This window comes from Hydra vulgaris, chromosome 14 (genome assembly GCF_038396675.1).
Source record: "Hydra vulgaris chromosome 14, alternate assembly HydraT2T_AEP".
Classification (NCBI taxonomy): Eukaryota; Metazoa; Cnidaria; class Hydrozoa; order Anthoathecata; family Hydridae; genus Hydra; species Hydra vulgaris.
The window spans coordinates 32,799,537-32,820,000 of NC_088933.1; the positions used below are offsets into that span (position 1 = coordinate 32,799,537).

The 20,464-nt window shown below is 29.3% G+C and overlaps 1 protein-coding gene across 2 annotated transcripts in view; it reads right to left on the minus strand.

Annotated features, from left to right (window-relative positions):
* LOC136090443 (torsin-1A-like) overlaps nucleotides 1-20,464 on the minus strand; it is a 92,619-nt gene that overhangs the window by 44,066 nt on the left and 28,089 nt on the right. For both annotated transcript variants that reach the window (XM_065817099.1, XM_065817098.1), the window contains 3 exons: nucleotides 13,628-13,666; nucleotides 12,150-12,188; nucleotides 10,730-10,768 (listed from right to left, as the gene is read on the minus strand). In XM_065817099.1, coding sequence (XP_065673171.1) covers nucleotides 10,730-10,768; nucleotides 12,150-12,188; nucleotides 13,628-13,666 — 117 coding nt within the window. The remainder of the gene's footprint in view (nucleotides 1-10,729; nucleotides 10,769-12,149; nucleotides 12,189-13,627; nucleotides 13,667-20,464) is intronic.

Sequence of the window (20,464 nt, forward strand, 5' to 3'; positions counted from 1 at the left end):
AAGGCAAAAAGTTGCACATAGCTTTTGTAGTTAATATCAGATGTAACCCAAAAGCTCTCTCCAAAAAATATAAAAAAGTTGCGTGACACTGTGCGGTTGGCTAATTATCATAGTTCAAAAGTACAAAATCAATCACTTTTGTCAATTTTTAATCGGAGTTAATTCTAGCGGCGAAGTGTTGCACACAATTTTTCTTTTAGGATTTGAAATTATCAAAGGTATTGAGTCTAAAAATGCAAAGAAAGTTATGTGATACCTAAGGCCTATTAATATATTAAGGCTTGAAATTGGAAAAAAATGTTTTAGTATACTTACAAAATGAACCATTACAGCAGAGGCGCTTAGTTTTGTAAAAATGTAAACATATCCAACTGTCAATACAAAAAGGTCCTAACATAATAATAAAAAAAATTCGTGTGATCTTTAGATATTAAGTTAAAATTAAAGGTACAAATTGTTAAAAATGATTAAGTACAAAGAGATATTTTTTTGGACACACAGATGAGGTTTTCGCTCACAATAAAATTTCTATCATCCAAAATTAGCATTTAGCATTACACAAAACATTGCACGTAATGTTAAGAAAAAATTTAAGCGTTTCTGACTATGATATAGAAATCATAACAATTGAAATAAGTAATAATAAAAAACAATACATAATCAGAAGTGAATTATTTAAATTTACGTCATAACCAAATAACTTGTGGTGATCGAATGGAAGAAGAATCGCTGATATCACGATTGTGGAGAAACAAGTTAGTGGGTGGTTGTTTACTTTACCATAAAAATGTCTTAACTTTATTTAAACGATCTTTAAAGAAAGTTCAGAAAGTATATAAGCAAAGTGATTCCATGGGAAAGTTAGTTATCCTCTCATTATTAGACCATACCAAGTATACCAAAAAGTTTATAATGAACACATTTGAGTGTACCAAACATCGTATAAAAACAGCAAGAAAAAGGCATGCATCTCATAAAGGGTTGGCATTTCCAGAGAAGAAAGTATTCGTCCGATCTAGTCTTGATCAAACAAAGTGTGAACATTTCTTAGACTTTATATTTACAAGCGGTATTTTGCATGATGTTGCTTATGGAATAACCAAATTAAAATACGACAGCGGTGAAGAACAAAAGATAGTGCATGCAATACTGACGACAAAATATAGCCACGCTATCATGTTCTATCGAAAAAGTTGTAGTGAAAACAATTACATACCATTATCTGATTCAAGTTTGTGGAAAGTATTGCATGCAATAAAACCTTCAAGTCGAAAAAGCTTAGCTGGATTAGATGATGTTACTGCTTCAGGCATGAATGGTTTTCAAACATTACAAAAATTGGCACAAAGATTTAGTTCTAAATCTCTCGAAGCTGCCCTTGAAAAAGGAAAAAGGTATTTGAAAACAAGTTATCAAACCAATTGTAGTGTCAATGACTCAAACATTTCTTCTCATAGCTCAAAACATGCCTTATCAGATCCATCTGAAAAAAATCTTCAATCCAACACAGAGACATCAGAAGTGGTATGTGCCGATTGCTATGATTTGTGCAAAGCTATCGAGATGATCAAAGAACTAACAATTCAAAATTCTGACGATGCTGATTCTATTTATGATTTGGAAATTGCTGTAAAGGATGTATTCAACTACATAAAACATCTGATGAGAGATTCTCAACAGAAAAAGGCAAAAATTAAAGCTTTTAAGCAATTAAACGATGAAACTGCTTTCTGGCTTAAAGATTTTTGTCAAAAAATTCTTCCGGTTCGATACAGAGAGGGCCAAAGAGAGTATTTTGGCAAGAAAGGAGCGAGTTTACATGTGGATATATTCTTCATAAAAATAGCAGGAAAGTTATTCAAACGTGTTTACTTTACTTCAATGTATAGGTGTGATCAGGGAATAGGTGATGTTGTTTCGTTAGCCACTGCAGTTTTAGACCAATTCAGAATTGATCAACCGCATATCAAGAAAATGTTTACCAAATCTGATAATGCCGGCTGCTATCAGGGAAATCTTTCAGCTGAAGCAATCTACAATGTATGCAAAGAGAGAGATATAAAGTTGCTGAGATATGATTATAATGAACCCTGTTGTGGAAAAGATCAATGTGACTGGGAGAGTGCAGTTGTAAAGACAATTTTAAGGAGTTACGTTGACTCTGGTAATAATCTTTTGACTGCTGAAGATATACACAAGGCTATGCATTATAGTTTTGGCGCTAAAGATGCAAAAGTAGCAGTTGCTCAAATTAGCAATGATAAAACTGTAGTTACTGGACCAAAGATTAAGAACATTAGCAACTATCACTCATTTGAGTTTGGTGAGAAAAGTATGAAGATGTGGCGTTATTTCAATATCGGTGAGGGAATTGAACAAGAGTATGGAAATCTTAAAATTCAACCCTCGATTAAGTTGTTGTTGCCATATAGCAAAACAGATAATTCAATTAAGCGTAACAAGTCACTTAAGGAAAAACAGAAAAGAAGTGACAGGCAATTATATTCATTAAGATTTTGCACTGAAATGAATTGTACTTTATCATTTGAAAGCGATGCTGAGTTAGAAGAACACATGCTACCCGGTCTTTATACTGTTCCGAAATCATTAACATCATTGGATAAAGTTCGCAACTCGTTTGTTCATAAGATGAAAATTACTTCACAACTAAATATGCCAATTTCTTCATCCTCTAACAGTGCTTCCGTAAAAGACAAACCACATTGCATGAACATTTTTCTATTGCAAGGTTGGGCATTACCAGTTCGAAGTTCTTTTACATTTTCAAATCAGCAGAAAGAACTGTTGTATAAATACTTTATTCGTGCAGAAGAATCAGGTAATAAAATGAGCCCTGAGCAGGTTCACATCCAGCTGAGGAGAGAACTTCCGCCTGATCAATATGTAACTAGCCAACAGATAAGATCTTTATATTCAAGGTAGGCATTGTTGCTATCAAAACTTTTGCAAATTAGATTATGTTTCTGACTGTTAAATAGTTCTTTTACAAATATGAAATTCAAATTTAGGTGAAAGTTATAATTTTGTGTGTTTGTTTACATATGTTTAAAAATATGTACAATTGATATTGTTATTGATTTAGTAACCTGAAAAGAAAAGGTAAGCTGGTAGAACCGACAACAGAAAATAATGAAAATAGTCAGGTTAACGATAACAAAGAAGTTTATGGCGAAAATGATGACTTTAATCTGGCAGGAGACAATGAAGATGATAATAAATATGAGGAAGACATCGCTAATCTTGCAAAAGAAATTTGTCTTGTATGGAAAGTGAATGATTGGGTTGCTGTTGCATATGAAAAACAATGGAATATTGGATATATTGTGGAGGTAATATTATTCAAAGTATATATTAGTTTCAAGTTTTTATTTTGTTTTACAAAACAGTGCTCTAAAATAAAAGGAATATAAATAAAATGTAAAAACAATTTCAGAATGACATTATATAAGACTTTACAAGTTTTATTGAATGTAAGCAAAACTAAACAAATCATAAACTCTTTATTATATTATTTTAAATGTTGCGCTAATACTTTTAGGTATCTATAACTGGGATCAGAGTTAATTGTATGATTAACGGGCAAGAGAAGAATACTTTTCGCTGGCCAGTTACTACCAAGAAGATAAATAACCAAACTTATAAAATTATCTGTTTAGTAAATGCTCCTTTTCTAATCAGTGGTTGTGACGATTATTCATTATCCGAAGAAGACTATAATACAGTCGTATCATTATTCTTAGAGAAACTTACTGCAGCAGAGTAGAAATTATGTGTGATGTGGTGGATAATGTGTGTAAATGACTCTATTAATAAATGAAAAACTAATTTTTAAATGGAAAAACATTTACATGTTTCATTTATGTTTTATTTAATTAGCAATATAGTTATCTTGATGTTAGATTTTTGTTCAGTTTTTAATTCATGTTATATCATGCGTGTGACAAAATCACACAAATTTTTTTTATTATTATGTTAGGACCTTTTTGTATTGACAGTTGAATATGTTTGCATTTTTACAAAACTAAGCGCCTCTGCCGTAATGGTTCATTTTGTAAGTATACTAAAACATTTTTTTCCAATTTCAAGCCTTAATATATTAATAGGCCTTAGGTATCACATAACTTTCTTTGCATTTTTAGACTCAATACCTTTGATAATTTCAAATCCTAAAAGAAAAATTGTGTGCAACACTTCGCCGCTAGAATTAACTCCGATTAAAAATTGACAAAAGTGTTGATTTTGTACTTTTGAACTATGATAATTAGCCAACCGCACAGTGTCACGCAACTTTTTTATATTTTTTGGAGAGAGCTTTTGGGTTACGTCTGATATTAACTACAAAAGCTATGTGCAACTTTTTGCCTTGCCAAAAAAATGGGTTCAAAGGTGGCAAAAACTAAATTTCTAAAAATTTTTAAAAAAATCTCAAAAATTTAAGCCCAGATTCCGAGTGAACGAAACATTTTTGAAAATTTTTTTTTTCCCCAAAAGGTTTTTTCTATATTCTGATCAATATATAAAAAATTCAAGCAATTTGGAGGAGGTCACTTCCACAGTTTCAGGAATTTGCCTGATTCTTAGAAAAAACGGCTCTTAAGGAGATGTTAGAACAAATTCATATTTTTAATTATATGGTTTTGTTTACTAATAATTAATTGAGCTATAAAATGAGCTTGAAAATACAAAATCATCAAGTTCACTGATAACTTGGACAGTCACCCACGCTTACCCACGCATTTTTTTTATAATTGATTTGTAGCTTAGGTTTCTATAAAGTTGATTTATTTAAATCCGCTGCAGATACGCGCGGTTTCCGAAATTATAGGGAGAAAAGTGATAAAAGTAAAAAAGGACAGGAAACTGCTTTTTATCGTGGTTTCAAAATTTGTTCATTTATAACAATAGCTTGTTATATGCTTTTTAATTTATTATCAATTTTTAATTAACAACATGGCATTCTGGTAATTTTGCACTCATTTTTTGGTGAATGTCCACTGCCAATATATAAAGAGTTTATATTTATATCAGTAAAACAATCTCGCAGTGGAAATTAAACCGACACGTTCGAAAGTTAAATATTACGTATGTTACTTTTGTGACTTGTTAAAATGACAACTTTTAAGTGTTCAATATGTAAACTATTGCTTTCCTATATTGATGATGGAAGGACAGTTGAGGAACTGTCAACAATTTCAAAAGAAAATTAACAAGTGTCTAAGGATAACTTGTGTTTCATTATTAGTGACATTCAAAGGCACATTATTCCGTCGTTTAATAAACGATGGATACAGACGTCACGGAAAAAGGAAGCTTTTTTAACTAAGAACAGTGATTAGTTGGGTTTCAAATATTGTGCATCTTTACCTAACTCAGAGGAAACAATCAGCACTCCACGCCAAATAGCACAACAATTAGCACTCCACGCCATCTACTACTTTTAAAAAATGCGGAAGACCGTGCGTGTCTTATGAAGGTTCGTCAATCCAGCAAAAAAAAAAAAAATTCCATGTTACTGAAGGAATATGGATTCGAGCACATCTATAACATATATTTTCAGGCGTTGTGTTCAATAGAGAAGATGCAGAGGCAAAATTTGTGGAATCATTAAGGATTGCTGATAAATACAAAAAAACTTATTATCAAGTTTTATGGAAAACGCAAGAAAGAAAAATATGCAAACGGTTGAAGAAGCACTTAGCGCGTTTATTGATTTAGATTTAACAAAAGCACAATATTTGTAGATGAGGTGACAAATGAACAAAACTGTTCCGTACTCCCATTATATTGTTATATTCAAGAAATTAAACAGACCTGCTATCCACCATCTTCTGCAATAGCAATTACAAACACACATGCTAAAATTCCGGAACAGCAAGATTTATTGGATCACACTGTAGCTAAAATTTTGAGCATAGATTCCGCGTGCAGTATTGAATTCAAGCATTTCCTTTTATATATTAAATGGGGCTGTGATGGTTCCTCTGGCCGAAGCCGATACAAGCGGAAACTTCCAGAGACAACTTTTTTTAATGCAAATTTGTTTGTTAGTTTTTTGGTGCCTATCAAATTAATTGATAACGTAACTGGCGCAGTTGTTTGACAAAATCCGGCACCTTCATCTGTTCGTTTTTTTCAACCTGTATGAATAAAATCTTGCAAAGAGACTCCCAGGAAAACCAAAGCCATTGTAGATGAAATAAAGAGCTTTAATAAAGAGCTTTAATAAACTCTTTGAAATAAAGAAATAAAGATGAAATAAACTCTTTGCGGCTGTCTATAATTAATTAAAAATGATAAAAGTGTACAAGTAAAATATGAATTTTTTCTAACAATGATAAATGGAAAAGTGGCTCAGGCAACGAATACACATTCTCAGTCTACATGTACAATATGTGGAGCTACTCTACGGCAATTGAACGATTTGACCAATGTGGCTTCTAAGCCTGAAAATGAAAATTCGTATCAATACGGATTGTTTACATTAAATGCTTGGATTAGTTGTATGGAAATAGTATTACATATTTTTTACAATCTTTCTTTCCAAACATGGGCAGTCACAAGTAAAGCAAGAGAAGAAGATCTTGGTGCAGAAACGTTTTCGTGAGAAGCTAGGGTTGATCATTGACAAACCAAGACAAGTAAGTGGTAATACCAATGTTTGTAATACCGCTAGAAGACTTTTTTACAACGCAAGCTCTGCTGAAATCACTGGAGTGGATTAAACTTTGATTAAGCAATTTACCTAATTCTGTAAGCTATCTCCTCAGGTGTTATGATAAAGGCTGAAAGTTTTGGTAATTATGGTGTAGAAACTGCCCAAATCTATGTGATCAATTATGGATGGTACTATATGCCATCTTTAGTACACAAAATCTTACTTCACGTTGAAAATATCATAAAGCATTTTGCAGTAATTCCTATCGTTCAACTTTCAGAAGATGTGCAAGAATCCCTTATTAAGGATTATTAAAATTTTTGCCTTCATTATGCCAGGAAATGTTCTTGATCAGTTACAAATGAAGTTGTATTTTATAGTCTTCTGTACACTTCCGATCCGATCAAAAATGTGCAAGAAATTGATGAAGATACTCAGCGGCTTTTGAAAGTAAACGAACTAAATTCAAGAACTAATTCAACTAAATTCAAAAACTAAATTCAAGTCCCTATGTAGTTATAATTTGGTACTTTTAGTATAATTATACATTTTTTTATAAGAAAAACTATTTAAAAATTGTTATTAAGAAACTGTTTTAAAATTTTCTTTAATTGGTAAGTAAGCATTTTATATATTTTTCGTCGTTTCTTATAACTTTAAGGTATTTTTATACATTTGTAAAGTGTTATGTTAAAGTCTAAATAAAGAAAAAAATGCCAAATTTGAAGTTTTTGACTTTTATTTATTTATTTTTAACTTTGTATTGCAAAAAATTCTTTTAAAAAGTATTTTATTAGAATCGTCATATACTACTTTAGATTTGTGCAGTATTTCAAATCTCAATTTTTAGTAACAAAAAAGTTATCGATTTTTGGTCCGAAACAAACTCTTAGTTTCCACTGTGCGTCGCCCCGAATTTAACGTTGGGGCTATTCCGACTTCAATTTAAAATCATCAATTGATCTAACTCCTGATGTTGTTTTAATAATGGCCCAAAATGTGCTATTTGAGTATTGTACCATGAAATTCTTTAGAGAAACTGGAGATGAAACTCTATTAAAAATACTACCGAATCAATAAGTGGTTTGTACTAAAAAAGTCACTGAATTCATTTGTGAACAAATAACAAGCAATTCAGTTTGATCAAGATAATTAGTCTTAAAAAAACTCTGGTTTGATCCCAAAATCATCAGAAAATTTATTGAAACAAAATTGGCAATGAAGGTTTATAAAAACCAATTATCTGCTGCTCTGACAACCAGAAATAACTCGAGCGTGTTTAGAAAGGCAATATGATAAAAATGAAATGCAAAATGATAAAAAAATGACACGATTGTCCATTAGTAACTTTTTTGATAAAATATTAATTTTTCTTGAGCGCCACTAAACAGACATATTCACGCGTATAGAGTATGATTGCAAAAAAATTCAAAGTAATGTGAAAGACATTTTTTGTAACCAAAATGCATCAAAGGTTATGGTTTTTGGTGTATTTTTTAAAGAAGAACACACACTAAAATTTATTATTAGAGGAGATAAAGTCAATCTGAAGCTCTATTTAAATGACATTTTAAAGTCTCATATTAAACCTTATGCTATAAAATGTTAGGCATTTATTCGAAAACTTCCGTTAAATTTTAGCAACAATAAGAAAAAATCGTTCAAGTGTAGTTTAAGAAAATTTTAGATTGTTTCTTTCCGTGTTAGAATAACCTGCCAGCAATCTAAATTTAAAACAAACGGGTTTTTCTGCTTGAATTTACATGTAAAAAAAACTAAAAAACATAATATGCAGTTGTTTACAAGAGTTTCAGGCTTTACTAGTCAAAACTTGGAACAAAACTTGAATGTATAATCGTATAAATAAATGTTAAATATGTTGATGTTTTTTATAAAGAAAACATCAACAATCTTTTTGGTAAAAAAATGTTAAACATGTTATTGGTTAAGAAAAACTTTAAAAAAAGAAAAAAAATAATAATTAGTACAAAGAAACCACATAACTAAAATGCATGTACGCAAATACGCATCATACCGAAGCTTTCCTTTTACACCATCATATCCCTTGAAATATGTGAATAAATCTTATAAACCAAAATTATATTTATATATATTTAAAAATAAAAAAAAGAAAACGAAAAAAAAAAGAATTTAAGCAGTAACAAGTGGCACAATCCTTTTCTTAAATCGTCAATCCGATAATGACAAACCTCAAATTGTTGGGTAAGTTTAACAGTAGCAATCATTAAGACTTCAGAAAAAGCTGAGCGCAATGACATTCATCAACAGTTTTTGCTTCAATTTTTATTGAAGCAACAGCTATTGATGAATCTTATTAAGTGCAGCAATTATTTTAAATTCTTTAGTTAATATTTTATTCGATAGTTTGACCCTGTAGTAGAAATTTAAAATTCAGCTGCCGCAAAATAACTTTTGGGTTGAATATAACTGTTATTTGAAAATCAAGTTAGATATCTATTTTAACTTACTTTGAATAATGGGTAAAATATTTTTGGAGGTGTTATTTTTATTAATTTTGAAAATAAATATGAGAACTTGAAAGACATTTATTTCCATACTAAGTTCACTTCAAGATCACATTAAGTTAAACATAAATTTTAAAAATTTATCTTAACACTAAGATAAAATTCATATTTAAAAATTTTAACAAAGATGATAACAAACTTCTAAAACTTCAAATGAACTATTAAGCCATCAGTTCAAAACCTTTTTTTTTTTTTCAATCAAAAATTCAAAACATATTATTTAGCATGAGCAAACAAAAGAGCTTATTTGTTTGTTATCTAATAATAAAATCGATAACTGTTTAGGTGCCCCAAGATGACATAACGGTCTCATTACAGAGCACCGCGGAAGTGCATTTAACCAGGAAGTTCAAGGCTCCTTCCTTACCGTGACGCGACAATGTCAAGAGCTCGTTTCAAACCAGGATCTCCTACTTTTTATGCAATCACTTAAACCACTGCGCCAAGGCCGCAAGCTTTTTTAAAGAAAACGTAGAAGTCCAAATCAATTTTTTATAAAACGGTGTTACATTGCGTAACAGTTGTTTTATCAAAACGATTAAAAAAAGGTGTTCATAAAAAAAAAAAAAATTCTTTCACTCTGTAAAAAGTCCGCTTTACGAGTTAAAAACTTGAGAGATTTTTTTCAAATTTTAATTCACGTAAAGCTGAATAAAAGTTTAATTTACTTTACAAGAATAACAAATTGAGCAACTTAGCTTAGGTTTTAATGACAAAGCTGAACATTTACTCTGAAAGCGCTAAGTAAAAGCAATTGCTTTTTTTTATTCGGCCTATTGATGCATAGATTAATAAATTATATCAATAATGCTGATTAAAGTTATAATTTACTAAACCGATTTACCAAATGCTGTTTTTCAATTGAAAGAGTTGATTAAACACGACTTTTTTGAAAAAAAAAGGAGTTTAAACCCAAAATGACATAATTTTTTTTTAGCTTCTTTTCAAAACAAACCTACGTTTTCTGTTTTCTATTTTTCAGAAAAAATGTTTGTTTTTTTAATCCTAAGAATAATATAGTTTTATATAAACCAAAACAGTACTCATGTAACTGTGGAACATATGTAAATACCCACCTTGGTTAGTTAATTCAAAAAATGTTACTAGTAATACAACTCAGTAAATAATATCAATTAACCCGTTATTGTATAAACTCCTCATGATCTAAAGTTAATGGTGTGTTTTTGCTTGAAAGTATTACAGTTTTCACTTTAGACCTACTTTTAGTGATACACATCAACACAGCGTATACAAAAAATCATAAATATAACTACAGAAAAATATCGAACAAAATTGAAGTAAAAATAAAGATAAATTTAAAAATAACAAAGCAAAAATTATTAAAGTTTGCACCTCACATAATTTTACGATTTACTCTTATTATTAGAGGTTTTAAAAACTTTCTCAAATATTTTTTGCTATCTATATCATTGTTATAAAAAATGTATTTGAATATATGAATAAATATTAATTATAAAATAAATATTTGTAGAATTTTTATAATTACCAGCATCTCGTTTTAGGACGGTGATCGGATTTGAAGGCTCTAAAAGTCAGCAGAAGAGTTTAGTAAAAATAAAGTTTAAAATTTTTTAAACAATTTATAACATCAAAGTTACGATATATCGTCAGCTCAGAACCAAGAGGCCGTATATGAGTTTTGACTTTTTTTCATTTATTACTAAAAAAAGTTCTCTATGATGAAATCATAGAGAACTTTTTTTGGTGTGATTCTACATTATACATTTTTTTGCTTATGATAAAGGTTATATATTTTTTAATCAAAAAATCAAAAATTATAATTTATCATGTGCAAAAAAAAACTGCTTTGTTTTGTTATGTAATAATAACATCGATAGTTTTTTTGTATAACTTTTTGCAAAGAAGAGTAAAAATGTACAAACTTTTATAATAATTAGTAGAAGTGCAATCAATTTTCTTGTAAAATTGCGTGATATTGTGTAACAGTAATTAAAGGTTATTGTTTTATTAAAATGATTGATTGAGTTATCATAGTTTATTACTTTCACATATTTGTTTAAATAACTAAGTTATTAAAAAAAAACCGTTCTGCCTTTTTATCAAGATATACAGAACATCAATTAATAGGTTGCGTTATTAAAGAAAAGCAAATTCTTTTACTCAGTAAGTAGTCAGCTTTACGAGATAAAAACATGAGAGATTTATCAAGTAAAGCTGATCAAAAATTTGATTAACTTTATAAGAACAAAAATTTTAGCAACTTAGCTCAGGTTTTAATCACATAGAGCTAACCAATTACTCTAAAAACGCTGAGAAAAAGCAATTGCTTTTTTTTTATTCATCCGACCTATATATGTATCGACTAATGAATTATATCACTAATGCTGATAAAAGTTAAAATTTACTAAAGTGAATTGCAGAATTTTGTTTTTGAAATAAAGAGTTGACTTTTTTTTTTCTATTTTTTACAAAAAGTGTTTGTTTTTTAATCCTTAAAAAGACATAGTTTTATATGAACCAAAACAGTACTCATGTAACTTAGGAATATTTGTAAATACCCACCTTGGTTAGTTAAAGCAATATATGTTAATAGTAATACGATTCAGTAAACAATATTATTTAACCCGTTATCACCTACTCTTCTCATGATTTAAAATTAATGGTGTGTTTTTGCTTAAAGGTATTACAGTTTTCACTTGCGATCTACTTTTAGTAATACACATAAACACAGCGTATTCAAAAAATCATAAATTTAAGAATAATAAAGCAAAAATTATTAAAGTTTTGCACCTCACATAATTTTATTATTTACTCTTATTATTAGAGATTTTAAAAACTTTCTCAAATATGTTTTAGTATCCTTATCATTGTTATAAAAAAATGTATTTGAATATATAAATAAATATTAATTATAAAACGAATATTTGTAGAATTTTTATAATTACCAGCTTTTTGATTTTGGGCGGTGTTCCGATTCGAAGACTCTAAAAGTTAACAAAAAATTTGAGTAAAAATAAAATGTAAAAGTTTTATTAAACAATGTATAACATCCAGTTTACGATATATCGTCAGCTGAGAACCAAGAGGCTGTATATCAGTTTTGAATTTTTTTCTATTTCTTATTAAAAAAAGTTCTCTATGATAAAATTTATAGTTTGAGTAAATCTACATTCTACATTAGTTTGCACATGCTAAATTATATATATATATATATATATATATATATATATATATATATATATATATATATATATATATATATATATATTTTAATCGAAAAATATAATTTAGCATGTGCAAAAAAAAACTTATTTATTTTGTTATGTAATAATAACATCAATAACTATTCTGTATAACTATTCACAAAGAAGAGTAAAAATGTACAAACTTTTATAATAATAAGTAGAAGTGCAATCAATTTTCTTGTAAAATTGCGTGATATTGTGTAACAGTAATTAAAGGTTATTGTTTTATTAAAATTATTGATTATGTTATAGTAGTTTATTACTTTTACGTATTTGCTTAAATATTTAAGTTATAAAAAAAAAACCGTTCTGCCTTTTTATCAAGATATACAGAACATCAATTATAGGTTGCGTTATTAAAGAAAATCAAATTCTTTTACTCAGTAAATAGTCAGCTTTACGAGATAAAAACATTAGAGATTTTTTTCAAATTTTCATTCAAGTAAAGCTGATCAAAAATTTGATTAACTTTATAAGAATAAAAATTTTAGCAACTTAGCTTAGGTTTTAATCACATAAAGCTAACCAAATACTCTAAAAACGCTGAGAAAAAGCAATTGCTTTTTTTTATTCATCTGACCTATATATGTATCGACTAATGAATTATATCACTAATGCTGATAAAAGTTAAAATTTACTAAAGTGAATTGCAGAATTTTGTTTTTCAAATGAAAGAGTTGACTTTTTTTTTTCTATTTTTTTACAAAAAGTGTTTGTTTTTTAATCCTTAAAAAGACATAGTTTTATATGAACCAAAACAGTACTCATGTAACTTAGGAATATTTGTAAATACCCACCTTGGTTAGTTAAACCAATATATGTTAATAGTAATACGATTCATAAACAATATTAATTAACCCGTTATCACCTACTCTTCTCATGATTTAAACTTAATGGTGTGTTTTTGCTTAAAGATATTACAGTTTTCACTTGCGATCTACTTTTAATAATACACATAAACACAGCGTATTCAAAAAATCATAAATTTAAGAATAATAAAGCAAAAATTATTAAAGTTTTGCACCTCACATAATTTTATTATTTACTCTTATTATTAGAGATTTTAAAAACTTTCTTAAATATGTTTTAGTATCCTTATCATTGTTATAAAAAATGTATTTGATTATATAAATAAATATTAATTATAAAACGAGTATTTGTAGAATTTTTATAATTACCAGCTTTTTGATTTTGGGCGGTGTTCCGATTCGAAGACTCTAAAAGTTAACAAAAAATTTGAGTGAAAATAAAATGTAAAAGTTTTATTAAACAATGTATAACATCCAGTTTTCGATATATTGTCAGCTGAGAACCAGCTGAGAATCGTAATATTATCTTAATATTAATAATAATACTACAGAAATGTTTAACTTTTAATGTTTAATGTTTAATGTCGTTTTATTAGTTATGCTTTAAAAGAGCGCGTTCTCTAAATGCACGCGGTCATCGGAGAAAGATTTCTTAAGTGAGTTGAAACTTTTTTCCTTATGAAATTTAATTATAAGTTTAGATATATTATTTAAAGAATCGTACTAAGATAAATAATCATCGTTAAGATCATGATATAATTGAGGTAAGTATATAAAATAGTTGTATATACATTTTTATTAGATAAAGTAGAAAGCACTTAATTTTTTATTTGATGAAGTAGCAAGGAATTTAAGTAAAAGGATTTTATTTTTTTAAATCGTTTATATTTTGTTTGTTTTAGCTTTTCTTTTAGCAGTTTTATTATTTTCATTTTTAGAAGGAAAGTAGGGGTATGGATGTTATTTAAAGTTAAACTAATGCTATATCCATTAAATGGTTATTACTACTTTAAAGTTTCTGTGATGCTATTAACTACTTTTGCTTTTTTTTAGAAAATTTAGAAAGATTATATTAAAATTTTGTGCCAACACTGACATGGCATGTCACATGTTATTATATGTAAAGGTTAAATTTTGTTACGAGGATCACAGTTCTTATGAAAAAAAAGGTAAGGAGTATTGTTTGTAAATATATATTTTGTTTATTTTTAATCTTTCTAAATTCTTTCGCGTCACTTTTTAAATTTTTGTTTGAACACGTTTATTGTTTGCATTTATGCTTATTTGATATGAATGTGATGTGGTAATAAGTGCTTTATAGTTGTTTCATCAATATCTGTGTATAATAATGTAAAGTGTCTTTTATTGTTTGTGTATAAAGTTGTTTTTAAAATTGTGTTTAAATATGTATATAAGGTATATATTTAACCTTATATGCATATTTAAACATATTTATTGTGTTTAAAGTTGGTACATATGTCTATATTATGTTGTTTCAAAGTGCTGTGACTTTGTAAACGTGTTGAGTAAGATTTATCAACTTTAACAGCCAAGTGATGTACTTATAACAGAGGGTTACACGATAGTGTCTAGTGTCATAAAATACATAGTAATGTATTTTAATAGCATTTTGCCTAATGTTGTTACTTATGTTCTGTTAAATATGAACGTTATCTTATTGTTATAAACATATTATATTAACTTATGGTGTGTTCCATTGTTGTGTGTTGTTGCTGTGATGATTTTTTGTTATCTTTTGAGTTGATAGACATTTGGCTTATCCTCATGTTGGTGTCTATTGTTAAAAATGAAAAATAGGTAGTTTTATTAAAAAACAATACTTTTAATCATTCACTAAAAGCCAATAAAAACTATTTTGCCATATATACAATTTGTTTTATCTCAATTTTATTTTTTGTCTTTACTACATGTTTTTGCTATAAATATTTTGAAATCATGATGTTCTAGCATAAATTATTTTGTAAAAGCTAACATGAAATAATAACTACTACTCTGGTAAGTCACAACAGCATCCATAAGGTGCATTAATTTTCATTTTTTTTATGTAATGTTTTTCTTATTTATTTACTTATTCATTAAATTTTTTATTTTAGATTTACTAGATAATATATTAATGTGATATAGAAGAACAAAATATTGTATAGTTTTGTGAATTTTTGAAAAAAAAGTTTACTAATAATTTTTTTGAAAAAATAATTTTTAAGTTTGCAACAAACGTTTACAACGTTTTTTTTTTAACTTTTCTTTGTTAGCAGTATGTTTATTATTAGACATGCATTTTTTTAATTTTTTTTTTTATTATTTTGTCTAAGCTAATTTTTTTTTCAAACATTTCCTAGCTGATATATATATACAGTATTGGAAAAAACATTTCCAACCAACATAGAACAATGCTAAAAAGTCTTCCTAATTTTACATGTCTTCAAAACGAAACGAACTATACTACCACAACAAACAGTTCAGGAGTCTGGAGTCATAGCATGCCATGAAATGAGCAATCAGCTGACAGGTAAAAGCACACAGGCAGAATTTCGTTGACAAGTGCCATTTTGCAGCGGACAAGTGCAAATTTTGTGGTTTGTTTCGTTTTCTTAAGTCTGGTCCGTGTCAACGTCACGGAAGTTTTTTAATAATTGAAGGAAGTATTCAGAAGTTTCCAGAAGCATGCAGAAGTTCCAAGCTTCCAGAAGTTTCTAGAAGTAGCATCAGGAAGCATCCAGTAGCATCCAGAAATATCCAGAAACATTCAGATGCATCCAGACGCATCCAGAAGCTTCCAGAAGCATCAAAAAGAAGCATCTAGAATCTTACAGAACAGGTTTATTTTACTATATAAGAGACATGTAAATCGACATGTAATTCAGTCAGTATATGGAAGTCAATCAGCCAGTATTATCAACACAGTTTATCGAAGTGAGTTTTATCGAAGTAATTTATCGAAGAACATCAACACAAGAAGTGAAATACGACAATAATGCTTTGTGGAACACAAAGTCTTTGTTAGATGTAGATTGAATTGATGTAATGAAAACATCAATACGATCTACATCCAACAAAGACTTTGTGTTCCACAAAGCCTTATTGTATCATTACAAGGTAAAAAAACACGGTAAGCCTTGAGAAGCGTGATTATTTATAAGTAATTGTGATAAATATCGCGTGAAAAATAGGACCGTATCAAGACTATGTTCCAAATATCGCTCAACGGGGAAGTTGGAAACAGATAACAAAGGTGGAAGACCGCGTTCCATCACTTCTAGAGAGGAATCAATGATCGTCAGATCCGTCAAGAAGGATCCCTGGATATCATCAGTCGAGATACAAAAGCAATTAGAGCTGCCTGTATCGGACCGAACAATCAGACGACGTGCTGTTGAAGCCGTATTGTTTTCTCGACGCCCTGCAATGAAACCGCTGATTTTACTAAAAAACCAGAAAAAAAGACTCCTGTTTACTACATCTCATATTGACTGGAATGTGCAGAAATGGCGAACTGTCTTGTTCAGTGATGAATTGAAGTTCAACATCATTGGGAGCGATGGCATTTGCCGTGTACGTCGACCGGCCTGAAAACGCCTCGATTTACGTTGCAGCCATAAGTCCGTGAAGCATGGTGGAGGCAATGTAATGGTCTGGGGGTGTTGTTCTCCTAACGGTCTAGGTTGTTACTACTTTCAAATAAAAGTGAAGTTTAAATGGATGATATAAGGTTAGAAGCAGATATTAGTTTAGAAAATGGAAATGGTAATAGGCAAGTTGTTTATGGCACAAATGAAAGAGATAGACTTAGGCGAGATGAAATTATTAATGTACAAAATGCTGCTCGGCAAGCAAGAAGTAATTCGAACCCAAATGAGGAAAGCTCGGTTAGGCGAGTTGAAAATAATCGTCACAGAAATGAAAGAAATAGGCTTAGACGAGATGAAATTAATGATCAACAAAATTCGAGAATTGCTGCTGGATACGAAAGAATGCATTGTATAGCAAGAAGTAATACTATTCCAGGTTATAATTATTTAGGAGAAATCAATCATATTTGCCAGCATTGTGGTGTTAAGAAATTTCCTAATGAAACATATTTTTATGTTGCCATAGTAGAATGGTAGTTTTGTCGCAACTTTCATCATTTCCACAAGATTTAGAAGATTTATGTAAAGGAAACTATGCAGATAGAAATGCCAATCTGAATTTTTTAAAATATATTAGAAAATATAACGCCTGTCTTTCTTTTGCTTCATTTGAAGCTAATGTAGTTCAACCCATGAATCATGGACCGCCAGTTTTTAAAATATGTGGTCAAGTTTTTCATCGTATTGGTAATTTAAGACCAAATCAAGATGTTCTGCTGACATATTGTCAACTATACATCTATGATCCACTTGCAGCAGTAAATTTTAGAATGCAACAATATGGTAATGATCTTTGCTTAAGTGATTTAATGTTTCAATTGCAAACTATTATTGGTGAAGAAAACCCATTTGCTCTTGCATTTAAAAACATGGCTGAAGTGGAAGATGAAGAGATTCGTCGAGCAGCCCTACATTATCTCAGTATTACAATTATAAATTTTGAGTCAGAAAAATTTTTTCTTCACTCTTTTATGGCAAAAAACTGTTTCAGCAAAATGCTGTTAATGCGTATGATAAAATTGAAGGCCAGCGCCTTGGTTTCATCAGAAATAACCAAAACAAACTGAGAAGCAAGCAGTATGATGTCTTACACGAACATGTAACCAACCTTGGAAATGGTCATAATGTTAGACCAGGGCATGTTGTAGTTTTGCCATCAACTTATGTTGGAAGTCCTAGAGCTTTATATATATATATATATATATATATATATATATATATATATATATATATATATATATATATATATATATATATATATATATATATATATTTATATATATATATATATATATGCATATATATATATATATATATATATATGTATATATATATATATATATATATATATATATATATATATATATATATGTATATATATATATATATATATATATATATGTATATATACATATATACGTTTATATATATATATATATATATATATATATATATATATATATATATATATATATATAATATATGTATATATATATTTATATATATATATATTTATATATGCATAGAAATGTAAGTATATAAATTTAAAAACACATATATATGCATGTATATATATACATATATATATATATGTATCTATATATATATATATATATGTATATATATATATATATATATATATCTATATATATATTATGGATATGACTTTTTTGCAACCTACTAGTCCGGTATCGTAATTCAATGAACTATTATGTCAAAAGATCGAATAGATGTTTCATTTTGACATATTTTGAAAAAAGGTCACCCCAAAACCAAAAAATCGAATTTTCAATAGGTACACTTTTGTACAGTAAATGAATATTAAAGGCTGAAGATGTTGTAAGAGTCATACTCCTGTTGTTATTTTATTTATTTATGCAACATGTACTGTGATATAACAAAAAACATTATGTGATATATAATTATACAAGTATTACAAAATTAACAGTATCAAAGCGTCTAGTACAACAATATACATAACTGTCTGTGTCTATAGGCCTACTGTGTTTAGTACATGGGTCACATGATGCTCACGTCTCATAAAGAGTCTAGCGCTTATTACTTAGAATGAATCGAAGTTGCAGTTTGTCTTTCTTTCTGCAGGAAGCATACAGGTCTTGCATCACCTTGATTGCACGTTCAGCTATCTGATTACTTCGTGGTATGTCGATGACGGATGGCTCTTTCTTCCAGTGATTTTTGAATGACTGCAATGCCTTTTTGTAAGGCTTCAATACATCAGATAAATTCTTGAAGTCATTGTCATTGTACTTTTGACTACTAAACCAATGTTCTGCCCACTCATATGAAATGAACCTGCAAACCTTCTCCAAATTCTTTCTCGCTTCAGGCATAAGAATGAACGCCAGAATGGCGAGAATGGCTCTTGAGTTCCATCTGGCATTGCTCATATTAGGAATGTTCTGAAAGTGAATCAGAGGGAAGTTTCTTTGTTCTTTATAGAACCTAAACACTCTTGTTAAATGGTACAAAAACTTCATATCGTCTCTCCACCCTGATTTATCAAGAATTTCTACAGTTCCATTCACAAACTTATCCTTCAGTTCATCATACTTATTCAACAGTTCAGACACAAATGGGTATTCAATGTTTAGAGATTTGGTATCACCCCCAAGTTCTTCGTCCATCACAAGACGGAGAATCCTGTCTAGTACGTGATGCTGACAACCGATAAATTGTGGTATTGTGACACCCTTTAATTTAAACATACGTTGCAACTTCACAACAACTCTATTTCTCTTCCCAGTATTGACGTTTGTTGTATCAGTAATGATCATCTTAATTGAATTCCACAAATTGTATTCATCAATAAGTTTGGCAATTTTTTCAGCAACAGTTTCAGCTTTGCCATCTTTTAAACGCAGTGCATCAAGTTTCACGTCAGTTCTTTCATTCTGAAGTACAACTACCTGATATTCCTTATCATCTATTCGTTTTCCGTCAAAGTGTAAGGACCACTGTTCCATTTTAAGTTGTTGTATCATTTCTTTTTTTAATTTACCTGCCTCTTTGAATATGGACTTGTAAATTGCTGATTGACTTGGAGTTGGAATATCAATACCTTGTTGTGATAATACATTGCATATTTTAGCAGCTTTCTTTGTGGAAACTCCACTTGATGTAACCATACTTACAGCAAATTTACTTTTGTAGTGCTTTCTAGTTTTTTTCTGAGTGTCCTCATCATCGTCTTTATCACCGTCGTCGTCTTCATCATCTTCACTCTTACTTTTGCAGTTTTCAGATTCAGTACCACTGTCTGTGGTAGACAGGACTTGTGATGTGGAAGGTATTGCTGTTCCAGACTGGACTTTCCTTCTCTTGGAAGGGTGAATGGTTTCTTTACTTACCACTTGTCCTATTGAGTACCCCACCTGTCCTTTACTTTCTTTTTGTAGGTGGAATAGACGTTTATCTTCCGAGGATAACCACTGGCCATTCACTTTCGTGATGTCAAATAATGCATTGAGAACATCATATTTTCCACGCTTGACACATTCATCATAGACCTTCAGCACCTTCATAAGCTTTGCTC